This window comes from Tauraco erythrolophus, chromosome 23 (assembly GCF_009769465.1).
Source record: "Tauraco erythrolophus isolate bTauEry1 chromosome 23, bTauEry1.pri, whole genome shotgun sequence".
In the NCBI taxonomy this organism is placed as follows: domain Eukaryota; kingdom Metazoa; phylum Chordata; class Aves; order Musophagiformes; family Musophagidae; genus Tauraco; species Tauraco erythrolophus.
The window spans coordinates 7,005,214-7,030,910 of record NC_141487.1 but is presented as its reverse complement, the minus strand read 5'-3'; the positions used below and the strand labels follow the sequence as shown (position 1 = coordinate 7,030,910).

Below are 25,697 nucleotides of genomic sequence, written 5' to 3'. Positions count from 1 at the left end.
AGGACTCTGTTGGTTTTCCTGTTTCTGCTACTAGGAACCACTAATTCCAAGAGATTTCAGACAACCAAGAGAAATCAGAAACTTTAACATCACTTTTTTCCTCCTAATGTCTGTGGTTTTGTCATCCATATCTAAATTTGTGCCACAATACCAGTCTTCATCTACTTGCCTGAAAAATATAGTTGTGGTACCACATGAATTCTGAGGAACTGTGGATTTAAAGCAGATATCATTATCAGTTGTCTTTTTTCCTTAAATGCTTCCTGTTAACTACTGCTCTTCAGTTAGAGAGAAACTAGGTGATACAAGTATCAGCTACTTTTGTTCTCTTTTCCTTGCAAGAGTTTTAAGGTGCAGCAAATTTTCAAACTTCAGTCAGAAGTACATGTTGCTGCTTCTCTGCAGGAACAGATTTAAAAAAAAAATTCCCCTTACCAATTTTTAAGTTATGACTAAGGAGTTTAAGTTACAGCAGGCCTCTTTCTACTAGGTAGGGATTTTCAAAAGAAGCTTGGTGTCATTAAAGTTACCTTCTTACCAAATTTGTGAAAACAAGCTGTGCCTTATGAAAGAACTGCATGAACTCTTGTGTGTGTGCATACAGTAAATACACTAGAGCAAAATAGCCAGGTGCTTAACAAAGAAGACAGCATGCATCATGAAGATGAAAAATAATTCATGATGTGTTATACTTCTAGTTTCTGAATTGCTTAGTACTTAAAAATCAGAATGAAGACATTTGTTACTTTGAGTTAAACTTTAGTGTTTTGCACCTCAGTTTTCTATGCCTGCAAAAGAAGCTAATTTCTTACAGATAGATAGAATTCATTGCTCCAGGCATCTCTTTGGCGTACAGCTTATTTAAAAGATGAGGATTCAATTTCTTGTTTGGCAAAAGTGTTTCAGGACAGCTCTAAAATATAACCTAAAGCAAAAAAAAAGAAATTAATGCAGAGACACTGGAGTACTTCAATGATTGCACTGTATTGCTCAGCTTGGAAATGGTCAGAAGATGATGCACAGACAAATTTGAATACCATGTATTTTATGGAGTATTTTATCCAAAATGACTTGGAAAATGTGGAGACTACATAGATTTTTCTTGTCAGTACACCTGATCTATCTTTAAACACATTAAAAGCAGGTAAGAGCTCTGAACAATGAATTAAGTGCATTGTGTTTCAAACATGTTTGCTGGCTGGGGGATTGAGGTGATATTGATTTAGAGTAAAAGTGTTCCTAATGCTGCCCTGTCCATTAGTCATGTCTTTGCTGCATTTCATTTTCATTTTCATTTCCATGTATTTATGTGCTGACATTCATTCAGGGGTTTTGGGTGTCTTAGGACTTAAATTCCTGTTTTAAAAATAGGAAAAAGTAAAACATGTTGATAGTGTAGATTCCCAAACTCAATGAATCTGAAGCCTGTGTGTAGAACACAGAAGCACTGTTCCCATGCAAATTTTCTCCCTCAGTTTTCAAGATTGAGATGTTAGTTACATGGCTACAGTTTTTCTTTCTGGAGTCAGAATATGTTAATACGTAGATTTTCCATCCCACATTTCCATAATATTTAGCACTGAAATTGAGTACTTGCAAAATTATTTTTATAGTGCTAATAACTGAGTTGGGTAACGTCACACCGTACTTAAATGGCTTCAAGTACCTTGGCCTTGACAGTGGAGACAAATGCCATCACAAAGATGTTCCTTCTTGTCTTCCTGCAATGATTGTGTTTACCTTCCGTTTCCCCTCTAGGCTTCTAGTTAGTGCCTCCCAGGATGGCAAACTCATAATTTGGGACAGTTATACTACAAACAAGGTAAGACTAACTGATATGTTGCTATGCAATTCAATTGTAAATATAAAGGAAGGAAACATTACCTGTCATGATTTTGACTTCATTACTGTCATAGTCTAAGACTAAATTTTTAATTTTCCAAAGCAATAAAGTTTGCATTTAAAGAATATTGCAGTGTCTTAAGTGCACTGTGCATGGTTATGTGTGCCACAAATGGAAAACAATGAAATACTTAATTCTAGAGAATGATTTGATTTGTTTTGATACTGCAGAGAAATTGATCAACAGAGAGCAAGAAATACTCTGCCTATTGCACCAGAATGGTCAGATTTAAGCATAGCCATAGTAATCTGTTGTCTGCAGTTAAGTATTGAAAGATCTGACATACATAGCGGGTCATCGTTTTCTGGCTGCAGTCACATGATGCAGTTCAGGATTACTTTTACTTTCATATGACAGGGATTGGTATTTACTGGTTATAGTTACTGTTATCAGGGCTGGGAACGATTCACACGTTGCCCCTTTTGAGTTAGGTTGCCAGAGCTCCTTAAGTCTGTTGTGCACAGGAGCATGGAACTGACTGTATTTCAGATAAATTTTCCTGACTTAGCTCATCGTAGCCTTAAAAACTATTTTGCCGATCCACTTGAGCAAATGGCATGCTACAGAAGGGAGAAGCAGAAACAAATTGCAACAGCAACTCCTAAAGCTGGGATTATTGTTGAATCCCAGTTGTGAAACTAATAAATCCATAACTTTACCAGAGAATAATAATACTGTTTGCAAAATAAAAATAAACCCACCCTTTTTGCCTTCATCCTCCTCCTTTGATCCTAGCCTGCAAGTAAATATGATCTAAATTACTGTAACAACTGAAAGATGGTAAAATAATCATTGTATACCGTGATTTCCATATTAGTATCTTCAATTCTTATATGAATGCTAATTAATCCATAGCATCATCAAGAGGCAAAGAGCTTTCTTATCTGGGGGGAATGGAATCAGAGGTTGCTACTAGACTGGTAAAATTTTTACTAGAATCAGAAATAGAACTCTTCAGCTGCAAAAACATCCTGCCCCCCTGTACCTCTTGCCACTATTGATTCAGCGAAATAGCAATTGAGTTACAAACAAAAAAAGCCTCACCACCACCCCACCCCAAAAGAAGTAAAAAACCCCAAACAAACAAAAACTTCAAAAAAACTGAAACCACAAACTCTCTGGAATTAAAGGTAGCAAACAGCTTGGTTTGAATACTGTCGAAACAGTATTAAACTTGACTGGCTAGCACGCAGAAGCAGTTAATGCAAAAATACTTGAATGATAATCTGCAGACCATGATAATCTGCAGACCATTGTCTTGGCAGTGCACGTTGGAAGTAACACAGTTGTCATAAATATGTTCTCTTTCTAATGATAAAATGAAATGACTCAAGGTGAATATTTTGATTTATTTCTTGGTAGAAGACTTCCGGAAAGAAGCTGGTTGTGGTTTTAGTGCAGGGTGTTGTTTTTAACTGCTGATGGCTGCAGGGTCACTGGTTGCTGTAGCAGCAGAGGAACAGACAGTAATCTTTACTGGTTACTTAAAAAATGCAGGAAGATTGTTAATACTGCATGAAATCTCACAATATGTGTAGGAATATGATCCCTTTCTTAAAGATGTGATGAACAAATTTGAAGGATGAATGCAACAAGTTAACAAGACAGAACAGGTTTAACTTCAATAATTTTTAAAATAAAGATCTTTGAGCACAGAATGACAAGGAAACACAGGCAGTTATTTAAATATGAGGCTTGATTGCTTGCAGTGGATTTCCAGAGGAGGATTTAAATGGCAGTGAAAGTACTGAACTTGTTTGTTCACAGCATAGCATCTAAGCCTGGAATTGGCAGTTTTTCTGACCGTGCTTGGAAGTCAGTATTTTCCCGAATCTGAAATTGAATATTGGTTTATCTGTGATAAACCAATAGCAATCAGAGCACTGAAATGAAATAATTTAGTTTTTACCAAAATTGCTGATTAAACTGGATTCAGGAAAAGCAAATCAGAGGTTTTAATTACGTCATTACTTGGTCTGATGAGCTATATATGCAAGTTGCCCTCAGAGTTCAATGCTCAAACAGCCAAAGACTACTTTTTTTCACTGTTTTCTTCTTGTCTGTTTGACAAAAAGATGATGTATGCCTTGAGAGACAGGTGAAAAACTACCTGATGGTAAATTATTGAATCGGTTGTTTTGCACATGAAATACATTAATGTGTTGGTTTCAGGTGCATGCTATTCCCCTGCGTTCATCTTGGGTCATGACTTGTGCATATGCTCCTTCTGGAAATTATGTGGCTTGTGGTGGTCTTGATAACATCTGTTCCATTTATAACTTGAAAACTCGTGAAGGGAATGTACGTGTCAGCCGTGAACTAGCTGGTCACACAGGTGAGTGTCTGTTCAGAATGATCTAAGTTACCTAAGCACACGGTGAAGATTTAAAAAAAAAAAACCACCTTTTAAATAGAATTTCCTTCTTGAAAAGGTATACTTCATTGTGCACCTTTATTTCTCGATGGGACCTTCACTGCATTACTGCCTGTTTTTAAATGGCTTTTTCTCCCTCCTTTCTAAACACTCTTTCCAAGGATGATATTCTTTGAGCAACAGAAATGTAGTGAGAATGTTTTTAACTTTTCATAAGTGAGACAGCTGCCTTCTGACGGAGCCATTCTTTAGTTGCTGAGGTCTGAGTTCTCATTGCTTCCTCTTCTGTTTCTCCTTCTCTCCCTTCTGCCCAAAATACAGTAGCTTTCTGTTCTGAAGGTGGACTGTTTTGTGATTGAGAAGAAACAGGTAGACTGGTCGGCTTTGCCTGGTGAATTAGGATGTAAACTGTAGCAGCAAAGTTCTCTCAGTGACAGATGAAGCAAAATTCATTGTCTTAGATAAGAAGGATTGTAGAAACACATGTATTAGAGTTTTTGAAGCAAGAAAGTCCCTCATGGTTCTTAAAAGCTAGTATTTTGAGCGTGGGGATGAGTTGAAAGTTTTTCTTTCCGAACAAAACAAGAGACAGTGTCGCAAAGTACTTTTAAAAGCAAATTCAGTGGGTGCAGATATTCTTACTTCCTAAAGAATGTACAGTTAACAGAGATGAGTACCCTGTAAGCAGCAGTAACCTGGAAAATGTGAACTGGTTTTGTATATTGTCTGGTTAATGGACAGATTGTGGTTTTATTTTTTAGTGAATGGAATGGAAATCTTTCAGAGGAAGGCTGAATAGGTGATTTCTTGAACTTCATTGAAAATTAAACCACTGGTCATTTAGTAGGCACTCTGGTATCCTGGAAAGTACCAGCATTGGTGCTGAATCTGTCACACACATCAGTCATCTTCCACATTCTTGTGGAATCACTAATACCTCGTGCAATCTGAGAAAGAATGGGCTGAATTAGGCATTTCTCCTAAAGCTGCAGCTCTGAAGCTGCACATCGGCTTTATGGTCTCTGTTTTCCACAAAGTGTAATGCAAAACGCCGCAAAACAAAGGTAGATTGCTCTAGAGTGTGTCAGCTTGGCTCTGGAGAAAACCTCCAACAGCTCTTTAGAGAAGACGTTAGGTGAGCTCTGTTTCTTGCTGGTTTGCTGCCTGACCGAGCCTCTAATTATACAGGGTAAAGAAAATGGTATAAAGACTGAAGGAAATTAAGGTTACTCAGAAATAAATAGTTATCTATTAATGAACTTTTATACAGAAAAAGTTAAATGTGAATTAAAGTATGCTTAATTTAATTTTCAACTGTTTTTCTTACAAAGCATGATTTATGAAATTTAGAGGAATTGTGTACCCTCTGGGTGTAATTAAGGGTGTGAGAATGCGGTGTTGATGTGACCTTCGGATGGTGGTTGGGATGTGACCAGTAAAGTGATTTCTAAGAAGATACTCTTCTTTTCTTTCTCTGCCTCCCTCCTGCCCTTCAGGACACAGGGAAAATTGAAATGATATTTAGACACAGGGAGCTTTGGCTTTCAGTACATGGCTGTGTGCGTATCAAAATACTGAAAAATATTTTAGCAATGAAAAGAACATTATTTCTATGATATTCTAGCTGCTTAATAGTCCTTATGGGTGTGGAGTGTATCGCTGGGAAAACATGGATTTTTACATAACATGAGAAGCAGAATTTTGCTGTAGTGCAAGGGACATCATAGAATCATAGAATGGTTTGGGTTGGAAGGGACCTCAAAGATCATCCCGTTGCAACCCCCCTGCCATGGGCAGGGACACCCTCCACTACACCAGGTTGCCCAAAGCCCCATCCAACCTGGCCTTGAACACTTCCAGGGATGGGGCAGCCACAACTTCTCTGGGCAACCTGTTCCAGTGCCTCACCACCCTCTGAGTGAAAAATTTCTTCCTTAGATCTAATGTAAATCTCCCCTCTTTCAGTTTAAAGCCATTGCCCCTGTATTTATATAGGATGTTCCTATATAAAAATTGTCTGATTGTATTTTAGGCTTATATGGTAGTTCTTGCTTCATCTTCAGGAGAGGAGGAAGCAACACGTAAGCAAGCCAATATGCAATCTGAAGAGTAATCTCTGGTCTTACTCATAAACTTTTTATTTTGTTTTCAGGATACTTGTCATGCTGTCGTTTCTTGGATGATAATCAAATAGTTACCAGCTCTGGTGACACCACTTGGTAAGCAGCAAAACTTTGATGTGATATCACAGCTATACTTTATTATTGAAGGAAACGTTATTCTTTGTAAACTTAATAATTACCCAGAAGAATCAATCTGATTGATTATTGTTTATATGTCACATTTCTACTAGTAATGGGAAAATTGGTCTTTCACGTTTGTTAGCTTTGGCTGTTTAGTTGTGCCCATGTTCTCGAGAGCCTGACCTAATTCTCTGCGTTAAGACAGTATGGGGGAATTTTTTTTACCATAACTATTTGGCTTTCAGAAATAAGTGTATTAGACCAATTACTTTTCTCAAAGTTTAGTATTCAGCATTTATTACTTAGAGTCATATTTGGATTTTTCTAATGCAGAATTTAGTTTATGTTGCTATTCAGCAGAGCTCCTAGAAAATATTCTACAGTGACAGCAGATGGGTTTTTTTGAGGAGAATGTAGGTGTACATCTTAATAAATAGTAGCTTCTGAACAAAAAAAGACCTCAATCTTTTTTCATAGGTTTTTCTGTTATATCTAATTCTTAAAAGCGTTGCAGCTCGCCCAAGCAGCAGTTCTCATAGCAAAGGTTGTCTAATAAATACCTCTCCTACACAGTGTCAGTCTCTTTGAATGGCAATTCTGAGCTATTGAATATATAGGTTTGGGTTTTATAAAAAATGTTTCTAAATATATTATTGTGGGTTTTTAAAAAAAAAAAAAAACACAAAAAACCACAAACAAACAATAAGATTTGTTAAAATTATGCTGTTTAAGAAAATGCAGCTGCTTCAGAAGTTATTGTAGTAACTACAGTTGTCTGGATAACAGTTTATCCTTGACATCAATTCAGCTGAGCTTCAAAGTACAGTCATCTCATATTTGCCTAGTGAAATCTGCCACTGATGGGTCTGATTTACTGAGAAATTACAGAAATTAAAAATCCTTTATCTTCCTTAAACTTTTAGACCTCTTGTTAGGGAGGTGATATTGTTCTTTCATTCTTTTATACCTTTGATTAAAATATTGGGGAGTTTAAATTGATAAAACGCACAGTTATCCTGTAACACAGCCAAGTAGTTCAACGAAGAATGTTTGCTTGTTTTTTTTTCTACTCTCAGTATATTTTTGTTTAATACTTTATGGAATTTTACTTTTTAGTAGTGATATAAGTTAAGAGATTTAGACAAGAATTGCTGTCTAGACCTTCTAATGAGCACAAATGTGTTGATTTTTGCCCTTTTAATTCTTTTTTCAAGCGCTCTCTGGGACATAGAAACTGGTCAGCAGACAACTACATTTACTGGGCACACTGGAGATGTCATGAGCTTGTCTCTTGCTCCCGATGCCCGGTGTTTTGTTTCTGGTGCCTGTGATGCCTCTGCCAAACTGTGGGATGTTAGAGAAGGAATGTGTCGGCAAACCTTCACCGGCCATGAGTCGGACATCAATGCCATCTGTGTATGTATCGACTGGAACAGAGCACATGGGATTAGAAGTTATATTTTTATATTTCTCTGGTCTTAGCTCTTCAGTGGGCACTGTATGATGTAGTGTTATGGCATGTTTTCCTTTAATTAATAGTTTTTGTAGCTGAGGAAAGTACCTGGAATTTGTACAACTTCAGATCCATTGTGGTAAATGGAAACAGTGGCTGTTAAAATAATGGTTCTTCCTATGCTCTTTATTACTTCACTGGTTTTGCCCATATGCTGGTAGTGGAGAGGTGTATGCTCTCCTTTGCTGCTTCCTTTTTCCACTTGGCCTGTAAAAATGCTGTATTCAATGGGACAGAGGAATCCAGTCTGAAATCATGTGTCTTTTTTTCCTTCCCTCCCCTCCCTCGTTAAAGTTCTTCCCAAATGGCAATGCATTTGCCACAGGCTCGGATGATGCTACGTGCAGGCTTTTTGATCTTCGGGCTGATCAGGAACTTATGGTTTATTCACACGATAACATCATCTGTGGCATCACCTCTGTAGCATTTTCCAAGAGTGGACGTCTCCTCCTAGCTGGTTATGATGACTTTAACTGCAATGTCTGGGATACACTGAAAGCTGATAGAGCAGGTAAATGGGTTTGGTTTTAAATATTACAAACACGGTGTGGCATACTGAATGTGTGAGTTCTGTCATATGCACAGACCTGTTAGCATTCCCTGTCTCATCTTTAAAACTCTGTGATAACCTGTTTTAGGATGACCAATATGAAAGTAGCTTAATGATGTTATTAAATAAATTGGAATACTTCTAAAGAGTAGAAGGAAACAATGAATAGTTGAGAACAGGAAGACTACCACTAAAAATGAGGTTTTGGAGGTAGAGGGCTATTTATTTTTATTTTTTTAGACTTTATGACATTGTTTATGTATGAACTGTTCAAAGCAATTCAACATTAATGTTGCTATTTATGTGAAAGAAATATTTTTTTTCTGGTATTTGTAGCAGTAGCTGTAGAGACAATCAGCAAAACAACAAACACTGGGGAGATTGTCTTTTGAGGAAATGGACATGAAATTTATGGTCCAAAGATTAAGATAATATAAGTTCTGTTCTCTAAAATGAAAACTCTTATTAGAAAAAAAGGAGAAAAGTTATAAATTAGGCCACAAAGGTTTTCTTATTCTCATCAGAACAGGGGACAAGAGCAAGGACCTAGTCTGTTACCAAATGAAGCGGTCTAGACTGTTAAAATTATCCTAAGTAGGTTTTAAAAGCAAACAGCACGTGCCAAGCAGAAAATTCTTCCACATGCAGTTGAAAGGATTAGTTGCTAGTACATTATTTGGTGCAAATTAACTTATTGCTTTGAGAGGAGGATATACTGCAGGGGGAAAAGATAGAAACAAACACATAATCCTGAACTATACCAAAATAGTTTCTATTTGGTTTGTTAATTTCTGTCTCTAGCAACTTTGTTTTACCACTCAGATTTTATTCTTTGTTTTTCAAAAATTCATGGTAGTTTTTATCAGTGCTGGGAAGTTGAAACTGTGGACATTTTGTTCACATATTGTAAAATAGCATTTGGTTCTATTTGCAAATTAATGGTGCCAAATACAATTGTTTGAGTGCTGAAATGGATTTTATGATTTGGCCTTGTCTGTGTGTTGAGATTTGCAACTTGAGATTCTTGTACTTGGATTATTGAGACCGTAAATGTGTATATAAACCTGTATGGAGATAAATTGAGAATTTTCTTTTGATTAATGTCTAGGTTAGTTTACGATTGACTGTATTTAAATACTGTAAAAACAATTATATGTTTTTTCCTGTATTTTTTTTCTTTGGAAGACCTTCATTAAGAAAACGAATAGGAGGTGGTGGTGATCTTGCTTACCTGTAGAAATGAGAAACAATTCTTTATACTGATCTGGGTTTACAGTCCATGCACTCATGAAGTGTGATTGTTTATTGCCAAGTTTTAGAACCGTTTGGTTTTGGGCCCCTCACTAGAAGAAAGGCGTTCAGGTGCCGGAGTGTGTCCAAAGAAGGGCAATGAAACTGGTGAAGGGTCTGGAGCACGAGTGTTTTGAGATGCAGCTGAGGGTACTGGGATTGTTTAGCCTGGAGTAAAGAAGGCTCAGGGGAGCCCTACTCACTCTCTACAACAACCTGAAAGGAGATTGTAGTGAGGTGGAAGTCAATCTCTTCTCTCAAGTAACAAGCAATAGGACAAGAGGAAACAACCTCAAATTGTGCCAGGGGAGGTTTAGATTGGATATGAGGAAAAATTTCTTCACCAAAAGGGTTGTCAGGCATTGGAACAGACTGCTTAGGGAAGTGGTTGAGTTATCATTCCTGGAGATATTTAAAAGACATGTAAATATGGTGCTTAGGGACAAGGTTTAGTGGTGGACTTGACAGCTCTGGGTTAGCAGTTGGACTCGATGACCTTAAAGGTCTTTTCCAAACTGAACGATTCTGCGATTTAAATAACTACTTTGTCAAGTATTCTGCTTATTGAAATGTTCTGACACTTCAGGTTGCTGAGCAGATTTGACGCTTTTATCGTGCCTGATTCTATATTCAACACCTTTGTGGTTATGTATTCAGTTCAGGTTGTATAAGACTCTTGGTGCTCTCTCCGTTTTCCCAAATTGCAGCATTTACTAATGTTGCTGGTAGATGGAATTTTTATATATTAATACTATTTCCGCAGTAAATTCTAGGTATCTCCTAGGTACTTCTGTTAGCTCTGGCAGCCGGCCTCTGTATCGTGCTGAATTTCGGAAGGTTCTGTCATCCGCTTCAGTGCTTAAGATCTGCCTTCTGCTGTAGAACTGTGCAATTCTGTACTGAGGCTTTAGGCATTTGTATGGATTTAATAGGATCTGGAGATTAATGGTGTTACTGACACAGCATCACTGCTTTTATAATGTATTGTTACTTCTTCGAACATCAAGAATCCTTATGTATGAAGTAGTTGTTTTTACACTGAATTAACAGCTAAAAATACTGATTTTTAAACATACTAGTCCGTGTAAGAACTACAACTGCCTTAATTCATTTTTCTGTATTGGAGAATAGTTAATGGAGGGGAAAAGCCCAAAATATGAATGAGAGTCCTGTGAGTGGTGTAATTGATGTAGAAAGATTAATTTTAAGTCTATCAAGAATATCTTAGCTCAGTGCTTCGGACTGGAAAGAGCTTGAACATAATTAGGTTTTCTTTCTACCTCCTTGAAATTGTTAAATTAAAGGGGATAGAGGAAAATGTTGGCTCCTTTAATTTTTCTCTTAGTGTCTCGATTCTTTTTTTAATGGTACTATAACTGAATTGTAGCAGATCTCCATATTGACAAATAGATTGTATGTAGGAGTTTGTCTTTTAAGTGCTTGTAAACATAGTAAGATAAAACTAAATGAAAAATGCTTTAGCATTTGTAACAATTCAACTTAACTTCTGATTTTACAAATCAAAAAATTCTGTGAAATCTGACTGATCTTTATCATGACAGAGAGGAAATACTAGGAGCTACGCAATACATGGTTGGTTACACTATATTTATTGCGATGACATTGTCAGCAGAATTTTTGGGGCTGTGATTTGACAACTCACGAGAAATCAGCAAAAGGAAAATTTTGGAGTAATGCATTTACTGAATGAGCCCCTTGCGAGCCCACCCAGTTATATCAAAGTTTGTGCTTATAAAACCAAAAGCATTTAAAAATTCCGGGCATGTTTGTTTGGGATTTTTGAATGCATGTGTTGGCTGATCCAAACATGCATGCCTCAGTGTGACTTGAACTGAAATATGAAATCAAAGTAATGTGTTTGTTACATGTTCTTATTTATAGGTGTCCTTGCTGGTCATGATAACCGTGTCAGTTGCTTAGGCGTGACTGATGATGGTATGGCAGTGGCAACAGGATCATGGGACAGCTTCCTCAAGATCTGGAACTGAAGTAGGTAGGTATCCAATTAATTAGAGCTGTGCTGCTTTGGTATTCAGAATGCTTTTTTCCAGGTCCAGACAGTGCTGTTTTACTGATGCGGTAAGCTCATAGTTCAGATTAGGAAAATCACTGAGGGGGGGGGTGGGGAATGAGTTTGTTTTTTTAGAAGGCTATTTGTTTAATGTATGCAATGACATTTTTGTGATGAACTATTTCTGGCGTACTTTATTTTCCTAGTAGGGATGACTGTACGGTCTTTTGAATCTGGGTTGGTAAATAAATGGCGTTCTTGAAAACGGTGAGATAATGGCTAAATGCGTCAGTGGGTAGCAAGAGCAAAGCTTGAAACTTGATTACAGTTTATTGAAGTGCAACTCTTAATAAATCTTTCTGTGTGTCAGAAGAGCAGCGGACTCCATGACTGGAAGAAGTTTCCAACGGTTGAAAATTAAAAATTATAGCATATCCAATCCAACCATACTAACTTGGACCCCCATCCTCCCCAACTTCAAAGGGCAAGATCTTTTCCGTCTCCTGTTGCTGAAATGAAGAGCACAATTACCTTTCCAAGAAGAATTTCTGTGTTGTAAGCAAAATGAAATTGTGCATTCCTTTTGGGACCATTTTTTTTGTCTTGAGAATTTAAAAATGAAACACTATCATAAAAGCATGACCAGAAAATAAACTTGAGCATAATTGTGAAACAGTTAGCTTTCACTGTAGTTTCCAAGTTGAAGTTAAGGACTTTATCTCACACACTTGCAAATTTTAAAGTCATGTTTGTAGCAGGATTTTTTTCAAGTTTCCTTTTTAAATACATTTCTTTATGTATTTAATTGAGCAAAACAAGGGAGTCCTAGCCCAGAGCATCTGGGGGTTGTTAACGCTGTAAATTTAGTCCCTAATTTTTTTATTTTATTTTCTAGTATCACAGATAATTGTTGCACAAAACTTGGCATATATAGGATAATGTTAAGTAGTAAGGTAACCAAGCACATGCTGTAAAAGGTAATGAATGCTTGTTTAAAGGATCCTTTCACCTTTTATGGATAACAAATGCAATCCTGGGTCCCTCCTGCCCCCCCGTTTTTCACCACACTGTTTTTTTTTAATCTGTTTTGGTTTTGTCCACTTGAAAGGGCAGTTTATATATCCTAACACTATCCTATAAATCTCAACAACCAGGAATCTCTGTTTTCAAAAGAGACCTATCCTACACTTGGGTATTGAGTCAATTCTTTGTGTATGAAATGATGTACAAATCAATGTTTTGAAAATAATGATCTTGAACTTTCTAAGTTAAACAAAAAAAAAAACCTTTTTTGATTGTTTGCCATATTGGGTGGGTTTACTCTTAGAATCGCATGCTGTAGAAATGCTAAAAAGTGCATATTGGACTAAGTCCTTAGATGTTTTTTCTTTGAAGAAATAACCTGTTTAAAAACTGTAACCATTGTCGCTGTATTCATTTATTGTTGCTACTCTGTGCATAAATCTATGAAGAACTCAAGTACAAAGCTATGCACGTTTTGGAGTAGCGTGATAAGTCACCTTTTTTTTTTTTTAAAGAAACAGCCTGTTCAAACAATCGCTGTCAAAGATTCTGGGGTGTGGGAGGAGGGAACCTAGTCCATCTTCTTTATAAATCAGTTCCTCACAGCCAGTTCCTCATGTAGAATGAGTCCTTTGAGTCCTTTGCATCTGATCAGAGTCATTTTTGTAATGAGCAGGTTTTCCTGGCTTTCTTTTCAAATAAAATGTTAAAAGCAGCAGTGTTTGGACAGCAGATTGTTCTGTTAAACTTTCCTATCTTCTCACTGTATCCAGAAATGCTCCTTCCTAGCAGCAGTAGTAGCTTTTCTCCATTTTGTTTTTTCTGCAACATTCTGTACAAAAATGTGCTGTAATTGTGCGTTAGGCCTGGATTTGGCATAAAAGATGAATTCCCTCTTACTCTCTCTCATGAAACTACTCTGTAGAGCTTTCTCCACGCCCTGTATCCCTCTTCACCTTTTGTATTTAATTTTAAAGTCAGTGTACTTCAAGAAAGCTGGATGCAAGATAGATACTATATTAAAATGTAATGTTATTTAAGATGTAATAAAGCAGTTTGACATGAGTTTTGACTGATCTGTTTTGCAGCTTATTGTTCAACCCACAAAATGGCTTCTGGCAGGATTTGAGTTATGAAATAAAACATATCAGAGAAGTGTATGCTGCCCCAAAACAAATGGTTCAGTATTTTAAAATGGCTTGGATTTTTAATGGTTAATCGGACAGAGTATGCAGTGTGTTAGAAGGTGTGTATTCATGTGAAGGGAGGTGAGTTTTGTTTTAAAGCTAAAAATGGAGTTGCAAGATGAACCAAAACCCTCACGATTTTTTCTGTTGGAAAGTGTCACCAGCAGGGTCTGAAAATGTGTGTGAAAATGTGCAATATATGCCAACACTGAATGGCAAGTACGTGAAGCTTAGTGGCTGCAGGCATTTTGCTTCCTCTTAACCATTTCAGATGGACACTTCTTGGTTTGATTGCCAGAGCTACTCAGGAGCTTAGTGAAAAACTGTTTGTAGCTTTCTCAGCTCAAACTCCAGATGAAAGTAGCAAGTATGATTTATGGGGTATACATCCCAAAAATGCTTTGTGGAATATAAAAGTGTAACACCTGAAGTAGGAAATCAGAGCAAAATGTTTAGTAACTTCTTTTAAAACTTTTGTGTCCTTTAATAGGAAAAGAATTGAGTGGAACATCTTGTGTTATTGCCATTTGAGGATCTGGCCAAATAAGTTCTGTTGTCGTTGTTAGCTGTCCTTACTGTAGGTATTGAGAAGGGTAAGTAGTTGTTATTTTAATGCTCAGTAAGAACAAAGTCTCCACAAGGCAGTTATAGCTAGAAAAAAAAAAAAAAGGATTTTATACCCACAGAAACAAGTTCCTGAGACAAGAGATATTAAAATGCAATCAGTTTAACAAGTCTGTATCTTCTGACCTAAGCAAAAGTGGATTCCCTCAATTCATATCAACCAAGAGAAATTCCAGTGCCATGCTTGGTTTCATACCAAACATGGAAATTCTCAGCCTCAGTGGAGAAGTTTTTAAAAGATGTGAGTATGGAAAATATGATTGTGACACCACTTAACCAGCAGCCGTTAACTGTGAGCTTTGGGTTTTTGGACTGCAGAATACTGGTAAGTAGCTCATGGCTGGAAATGCTTAAATTTGGGATTTCAAATTTAGTCTCTTTTAATTCCAAATGGTATAGCTGTTTTTTCCACTCACGTGGTATATTTTTATTCCAACAGATGTTTCATATGTGACTTTGTCTACTCTATAATAAAATCAATGGACATGATCTGCTTTACGTTCGTTAATCTTTATCCCTAGGTGAAATTACTGCTTCTTGTCCCTGCTGAGAATGCCTTTGCTGGCAATAAAATACCTGCCAAGACAGTAACTTCTCGTGTCAGGAGGTTAATGTGTAGTGCGAAGTGTTTGAATTGCAAACAGTTGCTAATGCCTCTTATTACAGACAGTGCTTCTGTTAAGTATGAAGTTTAAACTATATTATTTAAATATCTGTCTGCCTTTGTATGCTTAGTTATTCAGAGAGCTGTAACTGAAGAAAAATGGATATGCAAAGTGAGGAGGACTGAATGAACTCTTGCATCTTTGACTTTGGGCCAAGACTTGTGAGTTTTGAATGCCTTTAATTTTAGAGTGAGCTTGGATCAGTACCCAAATCAAAATGGCTTATGTAATTTTGTGTACAGCAATCATAATGACATAGCAGCTCCTCCTATAGGCTTTGAAAAGATTCTGACTTAAAGATAATTCTGGGATGTGGTTCCAAAAGAGCAGCCTCACCTAGTTCCTGGTTGATTTCTAGACCAAGGTTTCATAAACTGAGAACAAAATACATGAGAACAGCTTGTCTCTGCTTTGTCTTAGTGGCAGCAACTGCAGTTCCTTACTCGTGGGCTCCTGGCTGTGTATTAGATGCATGAAGGGATGAGGAGTGATGTCTTTGCAAAGGACGATGGAGTAAAACTTCACGTTTATAAAGCATTATGAAGCATGCTAGATGATGAAGGTGGCAAGACTGATGGATCTGAGGTATTTGGATAATTGAGTGGGTGTTGAGTTGGGAAAAGCAGGAGTTAGAGTTGTCTGGTCCTGGCTTGGAAGGTGTGTCATGGTAATCGAATGGAATTCCATGGGATTGGAATCCTCTTATGGGAGCTGGAGGTAAGGAGTCAAGTGAAGGAAGAGAGAACAGATTTCTCAATCTCAGTATCTGGAATTAAGACTTTTAATTATAATGTTTTCTGTGGCCCTCATGGCCTTTAATTTCTTAGTGAATTAAAATAATTTTAGAAGATCTGAGGTTCTACTGCTAGTAGAAGAAAAGATCCAAGTTGGGCATTCTAAGTTTTGACCATTAAGTGCTTTGGAGTGTATGTTTTAAATCAGCTGTGAAACATACTTAAAATTACTGATTTAATCATGCCTTGTAAGAGCTAAAAATAGAATGATCGGGTTTCTGGGAAGTGGCAGAGTAAATAAAGAATAATAAAACCTGTCACCCTTGCTGAGTTCTGTGTAACTTGGTCTGAAACAAATCAGGATCTTGTGTGGTATTATGATTAACACTGTTTTTAGTGTAGGTGTAATGATGAATTCAGATTTGAGGGGAAAGAAGAAAAGAACCGACTAATGAACAAGTTCGAACAGCAGTTGGCTGGTTTTGCATAGCGATGCTGTTTTTCTTCTCTTCATATAATCTTTAGAAAGTCTGCTTCTGCTTTAAACATCAGGCTACTCAGTGGCTCTGAGTTGAATCGGTCACTTTCTATCCATATTACATTCCCACGCGTAACAGTTATCCTAAAGCATGTGGAAAGTTGAGTTTTTTCTCTTTTAGGATTATAAAAGAAAGGCAGGAAGAAGAGCTGGAGAAAGTTTGGAAAGAATAAACAGTAGATTTCAGTTCCATTGTTCTAGAACAGGTATGCTTAGCCCGTTCCCTGTCTCCTGCTCTGAATGGCCCTGTCTCTTGAAAATTCTTTGGATGCTCAGTGATGGGAGCAGACATCCCGTAGCCTGAATGGCAGCTGTTTGCATCGTGTCAAATACGATTTAAATATTATTGCTTTGGTCCAGTGCACCTGATGAGTTAAAAAAATCCTGTTCTGTCTCCTGGTCTTTTCTTAAACATTACTGGATGCTGTCTTTTTCTTTTCTTACTGTTCTTGCAAAACCTGCTCCGCTGGTAAATCAAAATCCGTGGGCCTGCTCTATCAGTCACTTGGACAGGGAAAACGAAGGCCTTGATTCTGACATGGCTGGATGTTGTTCCAGGCTTTACTGCTTGTGTTAAACCATCCCTGCAGGAAACGCTGTTCAGACAATCTGCAGTTCCTGTTTCCTGACAGGAGACAGTGCATGCCTGGCGGATCTCTGGCCTTCGTTTGGATCTGTGCTTTGCTGCCTGCTGGCTCGTAACCCGTGCGTACTGGCGGCTGTTGGAATGCAGACCGGGGGAAATTTCTTCAGGCAGCACTTACTCTGTGGGTTAAATCAAGTCAGTGGAAGCGGGAAAGCTTCAGCTCACACTTCCCATGGCGATTCCTAAACCCTCGTCAAATATTGACCAACTGTGGGGTCCCAGATCAAGAGCTGGTGTTCCAGAGCACGTCATCTCTGATAGTCTGGGCCCATCCAAAGTATGTTCATTACAGGAAGGCAAAGTTGAGTCATTCTGAAACGGTCTACTCAGCTTTTTCTTCAAATGTCAATACTAAAAAGTCTCCAAGGAGTGTTTTGAAAGTGTGTATAGGATAGTAACACAGACTGTATTTGTAAAATTACCCAGTGTGTCTCTTACATGGGGAAAACAGAGCTGTAAAAACGTGAATAAAAGCTGGGTGAGCTTCTCATTGCTTGCAGACCTGGCAGCTAAAAACTCACCTTTTAGAAACACAGGCCCTGCAAAATACTTACTGAAGTAATTCCAGGCTTAAACCAAGTCAATTTTGTCATAAAATAGAACAAAGAGAATCTTTCCTTCTTTCATTATTCATAAATCATTTGTTCTAGATTAGTGCAGTGAGATGTGATTGACCCCAAGAGGTAATCAGTGGAAAATGAGACATTTATTTGTTGTAACAGGTTTTTAAATGGCAAAATAGGTAAGGGAGGTAAAATTCCGTTAGAAAAAATGAGCTCTTCAAGATAGTAAAATACTGAGTTTTCACGAAAACCATGGAGAGAAGTAGAAACAGTGCAGCTCCATCTGGTGGTGCAAAACATAATGAAGATGGGCGGTCAGCCTGGAGAAGGTGTACATGACAAAGCAGCCCGTGCTGAATTTGGCTGCAATATGTGTTCCTAGTACACATAACTCCTCCTTTGTATATCTTCACAGTCCATTGAAGATGTTCTGATGTTTCCACAAAGACTTGCAAGCAAAACAAGCTTTTCTTGATGTTTACTTTTATAGGGTTTTTCTTTTCTAATTTTTAATGTAAAAACTTCAGATGGCAGAGGTGGAGAGGTTAAAATTAGCCACTGTTAACTGCAGCATGGGCTCTTAGACTGCTTTAATCCAACTGTTACTTAGGAAATAATGGATGGAGATCATGAAGAGCCTCCGTAATTTCCTGCATTTCTCTCCACCCCCCTCCCTCCCTCCCAAAAATACTGAACTCCCTCTCAACATTTTTGACACGCTCTGTCACAGCTCTAATCCCAAGTTCTTGCTCTTTTCAGCTTTCCTCCTCTGCTTTAAGTAGGAATGCAGACCTGGTGTTTCTCATTAAGATATTTTGATTGACAAGGTATTCATCCGAAGATCAGGCTCTGAAGTCTGCATCTATCTAGCAATGCAGTGAAGTACCTTTCTGCAGTGGAAACGGGTATTGCTATGATAGAGATATATATACACTGTTCTATCTGCTAGAACCATCACATACATTCCAAGTCCTTGTTTACAAAAGCAAATATATTTTAAGATCTATAGAATTCTAATATTTAGTTTTTGTCTCTCTTGAAAAATTAAGGATTCATGCTGAGTGAAGAGCAAGTAGGCAGCAGCAAGATCCTTTTCTACGCTGGCTGGTGCTTGACAGTGAGTCATACTGTAATAATATGTAACTGCTGTATTTATCTAAACTTTCATTGATTTTTCAGCATAGTTCCTTATCTTTTTTTTTAGTGATTTACTTTCTGTGATATTATAAACAAAACTGAAACAAGGTCCAATGGGAATAATCACGTTTCATCCTTGTCTTCCTGAAGCTGGTGCTTAATCCAATAGAAAGAACAAGACAAGATTTAGAGTGAGTGGTAGATGACATCTGACATTTAAAACTACTCAAGCTTTATAACTGCAAGTTCTTTTGAACTGTGTTCTCTTGTGCACTGAAGGTGCTCGGAATATCATGTTTGTCCTCAGAGCACATTAAATAGTGGATGAAGTGATCTAGGTGCAGTTTACAGTTCACTTCATGGAAGGTTATTTCAGCCTCCTCCTTACACCAAACAAAAATATTTGGAATATGCTTTCTTGTATCTTTTTTCTTTCTCTGAACCAGCATGCCTGCTTTGCTTTGAGATAGTCTGCAGACCTACACAAGTTTTACAAACTCATTATGTGAAACTAGAAATATTACTGAACTTCTACATTTCTAACGTGTTTGATGATGTCATGGTTACTTACCTTGAAGTCTGGCTGTTGAATTGGAGTCTTAGTTAAAGTTGCTGTCTCAGTTGTCCTTCAGTACATCAGAAACCAGGTAACTAGAGACCCCTTTATATTTTTCACAGGCAACCACAGGAGTCCCTCTCCTGCAATTAAATAGGGGAATACCTTTATTTAATTCTATGTGTAGTGGCACTGACTGTATTTAAGTCAAATAATACAAGAAACTGCGTGAATTTCTAAACAATTCTATTTTAGAAAAGCAAGAGAGTATCAGCATCTCCACCACCTGTGACATGGGCTGTACCTTGTCAGTAATATAGAGAAACATGCATGTTTGTTACCCTCCCTTACCCTGTAGGTGCATATACATACTGAAAAATACCAGAAATGTTTCTAAGAGGTACTAATCCCCCGAGCAATCAAAAATTTTACCAGTCACAAACAAGAAAAGTCTGACTTACAGATATAAGCATCTCTGCTCCTGTGACGTTGAGTTTTATGCCTGTGTTTACCAACAAACACTTGCCTGTGAACCCTTCTCTGTGAAAGTGTGGGTCTTGTGAATGTATTTAGATATTTCATTTCCATCACCTAGGTCTAGACGTATTACCTCTACCACTGCAACAGAAGATGCAAGATATAGTTTGTGTGCTTAGCTTCTTTTGTTGTAAGTATGATTTGTAGTTTGAGACCATAAATCATGAACACATTCACTCGCATCATCAAGTGGACAAAGCCTGGGAATAAAAAAACACTTGAAAAGGTATCCTTCTCCTCACCTTATCTTCTTCAGAAAGTCTTGGGAAGACAAAGTTCATCCCACCTGCTGGAAATAGAAAAATGAAAATGATAAGTTGATGGTATTTGCTGGAGCTGAAAGCCATCCATCCACCTTGAGTCAATGAAAATTCAACCCTCTACTGATTTGTATTTTTCTTGTGTTTGAGCATTTAACAATTCCTTTTGCTCTGGTTTCTTCTTTCTGAAAGCAACAAAAAATAGGTGAAGGGAGGAATTGTAAGGTGAGACATTGAGCCCCACTTAGGGGCACCACTTCCACCTTCCGTCCAGGCCCCTCCATAGAGCACAGGAGCTGTTTAACTGTTAAACAGCTGCTGTTCTTTCCCTAGCGTGAGGATCTGAGCTCTTGAATGAACAAGAGTATTGAAGGGGTGACAGCTCTGGGAGTGATGGACACCAGTTTGCACTAATGAGAGATCTGGGAGCTTTTCCAAGGATGACTGCATCACTTAATGAAATAATTCTATATTTCATCTGCTACTTGCATCAGATGTGTGTTTAACCCACTGCATTCTGAAAAGCTTGGCAAATCTTGTCTCAAGTTCATGCTGTCACGTAAAGTGAAACAATTGCCCAGGGTACAAGCTATTACAGAATTATAAATGAAAGCCAAAGACCTAAGAACATTCAGTGTGAAGGAAACTGAGATGCACTGGCCAGGCTGGTGTGAGTGGCAGTTCTAAAAAGTGATGTTGGAATTAAAAAATGATTCCGTTGAGCAGTTGTCTTCCTTCTCCCATGACTTATTTCAATCAAGTGATAGCATCAGACATGGTGATGGGAAATGGAGCAATTACAGATAGACTTCAAGGAACAGCTTATCAGAATTGAAGGTTAAACTTTCATAAGCAAGAGGATCATTCTTGTTCTTTGAAGCTTGTCACAGCTTTATATGCAAAGAGTAACTTAACCAGAAATACCAGATAGGAGCCAGGAAGTCTTCTGACCTCAGCTCTGATCCTGGTAAAAGTGAAAGTTCCTCACCAAGTTGTGAAGCTTAAATTAGCAAGGCTAGCTTCTCATTTTCTACTGAAAACATGAATTTAAATTCTTGGGCCTGCTTTACAGTGTGGCAGCTGGATCTTCCTTGCCCTTAGGTTCCAAATTATTCTGTCAGTGCTCTGCACTTCAACCACCATCATCAATTAAAATTTGTGGTGCACACCGGATGGAAAATGTGCAGTTAAGGTTAGCAGTACAACTGCTAAGAACTTCCAAACCTTTCCATCCTCGTGTTGGCTCTGAATAGCTGAACTTATTGACATCCCATTTCGAATGCTTCACTGTTTTGTTCACGTTTTGAATGGCAAGCAGCTGTGCTAGCAAGAGCAGGCAGTTTAGCTTTCTTTTGCAGCTATGTTGCAGTAGCATGATGTTTGCAAAGAAGCCTCTTTATCTGAACTGCTTTTAACTTTTTTTTTTTAAAAGAAATCAAGTAAGAAATCCCTTGCCAAACCTGCCTGTGCCCTTTTGAACTACATTGTGAACTTGATAATGCAATGCCTGCGTATGTCTCTCCAGCTAAAAAGGCAAAAACCTCCCAGCAGATTTCGTCACACTCCGATGAGGAAGGAGTTTCCTCCATTTTGTATACAGGCAGTCTGCAGGATGGAGATGCTTGTGATTTACTCTTGTCGTGTAATGGTTGAGTTGGAACACTGATCAGCTCCTTGACCTGCAGTTCTGTGTTCAGTGAGACGAGTATTCCTTTGCCTTTGCTCTTCCTGTCTGACATCCGCTTGCTCAGGCTGATGAATCTTGGCAGTTCCACCATTTTCCGCCATGCAGAATCAGTCTAGTGAGCAGCAAAAGATGATGGCAACAGGATCAGGGTGGGATTAGCATGACATTCTCGTATTGTTGGAGGAAATGTCAACTGTAATACGTTTGGGGGTAAGCCAGATAAAGCACAAATATTCTTAATTTTACCATTTATTCTGGTAGAGAGAGATAATCTTATGAGTTGTGTTTGGCTCAGTTCTTCACGGGACATCCTCTGCAATTACATCAAGGGGATTTATGAGCCTATTTCTCCTACTCAGATGATAGCCCTGTTTTTCTTAGTGTTGTTTGAGAGGCATTAATGCTTTGCAGTATGGAAATTCAGCTCTATGGAGGAATACCAGACCATAAAATAATTATCTGGGCTTTTTGAAAAGTTATACAACTGGGCAGCTGCATCACTTCTGAAAGTTACTTGAATCTTTCCTTCCCTCCTCTTTTCCATGTCACAAAGCCAGCAACTTCATTATTCATCTAGTGCTATTTAGGATCCATTGGTGAAACAGTCTGCAAGCGATTCTCGTTTGTATTCTGCCCTTTTCAGAATGGCTACCTGCACTATTGCTGACTGAAAGCGAGGGACTTGTGATCCGGATGGAAAGCGTGTGCATTAAGAACTGATTCATGGTAGTGCCATGCATTATTTAGGAGTTTTGCTTGCATGAGTGGTCAGGTACAGACTCTTGAGCTGCTGGGAACTGAAGATTATGCCATGTGTGAACACCAAATACTGCTTTTCCTAGGCTTGTATGATATTTGGGGTCTGACTTCTGATCTTGTGGCTGTAACTGTATAATTAACTATCATGTTAGTTATATCTAAGTAGTTTGATTTCTGGTCGCTTATGTTGAAATTTGAAATTTTGGGTTCAATGTGATGTTTGACAGAACGTGCATGAAGTTTCTGGTGTATTCTATGAAAGGAAACATATCTAAGAGGTGTGAGGGAACAAGACCCTAAAATTCATCAGAAGCTTTTTAGCTATGAATTTTGATTCCTATTACTTTGTAGGCAGAACCCAGTACAATTAAATCTTGATCCCTATGCAGCTTCACACTGCTAATGTACTTGCCGAAGTAGGGAGTATTTATACATGCCTTCTGGCCATAGGTGAAGGTTAGTGGAGAGTATTTCTTAGTTTTATGGCCATTAAAATAAAGCTAAAACTTAAACTCTTATCTACAAAAAAAAAAGATTATGCTCTTGTGATTCAATATCATGTAATTGACCATGTTAGAAGCAGGTGATAAAAATGTGGAGAAAGCAGCAGTTTGGATATGAGAAACACGAGGCTTTCAATTCTGCAAGCCTTGGTGAGGTCGGGTGTTCCTGTAAACACCCATGTACTGGCACACTTCTACACACGCACAGAATATAGCGGGGCATGATCTTGCAACTTGATGTAACTGATGTATTTGCCTCCATATGATCTTTTCCAAAATATCTTCCCATGATAAGCATGAAAACCACACTAAGCCCACTGTATCTGGGGTGCTGTACAACGGAACAAAATCTGACCTGGCGTTAAATCTGTGTCCGCTGGCTTGAAGGTACCAGGCTGCAGCTTCTGCTGCCACCTGCTGTTGATGCCCAGTTTAGCCTGGGAACTTGTCCCAGGGTGAGCCATAATGCTTTGCAAGAATAAGGGTCTTTCTCAACATCAGGATGTGGCCCAAGGGCGAATGAGGTGCCAGAAGACAGGAATGGCAACTGCCGTGTCCTTGTTCTGGCTGGCTGCGCTGCCGTAGGTGGGGCATGCCAGCTCTGGATGAGTCTAAATACCACAGCGCCATCTTCTTTCTTGTGCCGACCCTGTGAGAACACTCATTGTATCTTCTAACGGCAGGTGAAGATACATCTTCACACTGAGATAAGCTCAGGAGTAGGAAGTGTTTCACATGCTCTGCCTCTGTTGTGGTGAACACCTTGGAGATGCATCTGATACAGCACCAAAGAGCACGCCGCGTAAGGTGCCTGTTTCTGTGGTTCATCCCTGAAGAAAGCCTAACTTTTTTTCCCCTGCTCCACTTTGCAGATTATAAGAATGTTGTTCCAAAGGGATTATGATGTGTTCTCCTCAAAACCTGTATTTCAGACCTGTCAATCAAGAAAGCTCAACAGGGTGAAGTTCTCTGAAACTTGGGGCTTCTTTCGTTCTCTGGTCTGTTCATCCCAGTATGGCAAAGCTGCTCTGGAGATCAGCTGTTAATTTCACAAGCCTTTCATGGACTCATTAATATTGTCTGAACCCCTGTCCTTGTCAGCTTTTCTCTTATTTTTTCCTGCTAGAGTCTGATAGACTTAGACTTATACCTCCCTGTAGAGAGGTGGATCCTCTTTTTCCACAACAGGCTCTTCCCACCTATCCTAAAGATCAGAGGGGCCGACAACTTCCAAGAAGATCCCACAAAAACACTGTGAACATAAGAAACTACTATTACACAAAAAGGTAAACAGATTTATGTTTAGTATGCTGTTGAGGAATTTCATGTTGTCAAAGAGCATCTGTATTTTTATTACATTACTTCAATGGGTAATGTGAATATAGTCTGAGTAGAGAAATAAATATATAACAAAACTCTATGAACAAAGTCTTAAATTGTGGAACAGATTTTTATTCCAAGATAGGTGTGCCAGAAATTATACAAAATCTATTAGGAATTTACTGGTTGCTAGTGACTTTGAGGTGTGTGTAGTAGTTTAAAGTGCGTGGTAAGATGCCACTTCCATGAAAGATGGTAAGCAGACACGCAGGCCAGCATACTTTTTCCAATACACGATTTATACCAGGAAATATTCCCCACTGCATGTTTCCAGAGACTTTTATTTCACAGTGGTTTGAGGATAACAACTGCTATTGTTAAGGAATACTGTTAGAGACAATACTCTTGTAAAACCTACCATACAAACTGTTACCGCATCCTTCTGTCTCTCTCAGATACCATGGAAAAGCATGCTGTTTTCCTGGATCTTCTACATTCATTTATAGACAGGAAGTATGATGAGGAGATGCTATTACTCTCAATCTTTATAGCCAATGTCTAAAGGAATAGCAAACCCAAACATCTGCCTGTTCCAAACTGGGCTGAGCTAAAAATTACTTGCAAGGAGCTGTCTGGGAAAGACTGAAAAATGAGTTCCATCTGGCTGGTGGCCTGTCCGCCGTCACAGAGGTTGTGTAAGTAACGTTACTGAGCTTAGTCAAAAAGTTCACCTATTGTGCTTGAACATGTGGATCTCTTGAGCTTAATTAATTAGTTCAGTTAAAAACTTTGCACCATCTCATCAACGCCAGAGGGCACTGCTGCAATTTTCACAGCAGCTGTTTCCTGGTTTCTAGGATTTGGTGCTCTCTGCCCCACTCCGTGCAGCTTTCAGAGCAGGGTGTAGTGGTGCGACAGGAGCAGCAGCAGTTGCACCTTTTGCCGCTGACCTGTGTCACAGAGTCCTGCCCTGGAGGCAAAGGGACACCCGCTGCTTCTGTCCTGCAGTGGCAGAGTCCCACATCACAAAGAGCAGTGTACACCGTTGCTTGA

At 38.5% G+C, this 25,697-nt stretch overlaps 1 protein-coding gene across 3 annotated transcripts in view; it reads left to right on the top strand.

Moving 5' to 3' along the window:
- The window catches only part of GNB1 (G protein subunit beta 1), a 68,172-nt gene that overhangs the window by 30,622 nt on the left and 11,853 nt on the right, over positions 1-25,697 (top strand). The window contains exons 7-13 of one of the 3 annotated variants that reach the window (XM_086625620.1): positions 1,759-1,822; positions 4,076-4,238; positions 6,430-6,496; positions 7,735-7,936; positions 8,328-8,544; positions 11,776-11,887; positions 12,279-12,313. In XM_086625620.1, coding sequence (XP_086481746.1) covers positions 1,759-1,822; positions 4,076-4,238; positions 6,430-6,496; positions 7,735-7,936; positions 8,328-8,544; positions 11,776-11,882 — 820 coding nt within the window. In that variant the 3' untranslated portion in view covers positions 11,883-11,887; positions 12,279-12,313. Of the gene's footprint in view, positions 1-1,758; positions 1,823-4,075; positions 4,239-6,429; positions 6,497-7,734; positions 7,937-8,327; positions 8,545-11,775; positions 11,888-12,275; positions 12,314-25,697 lie in introns of those variants that run through there. The other 2 variants (XM_086625619.1, XM_086625621.1) reach the window with 2 other exon arrangements.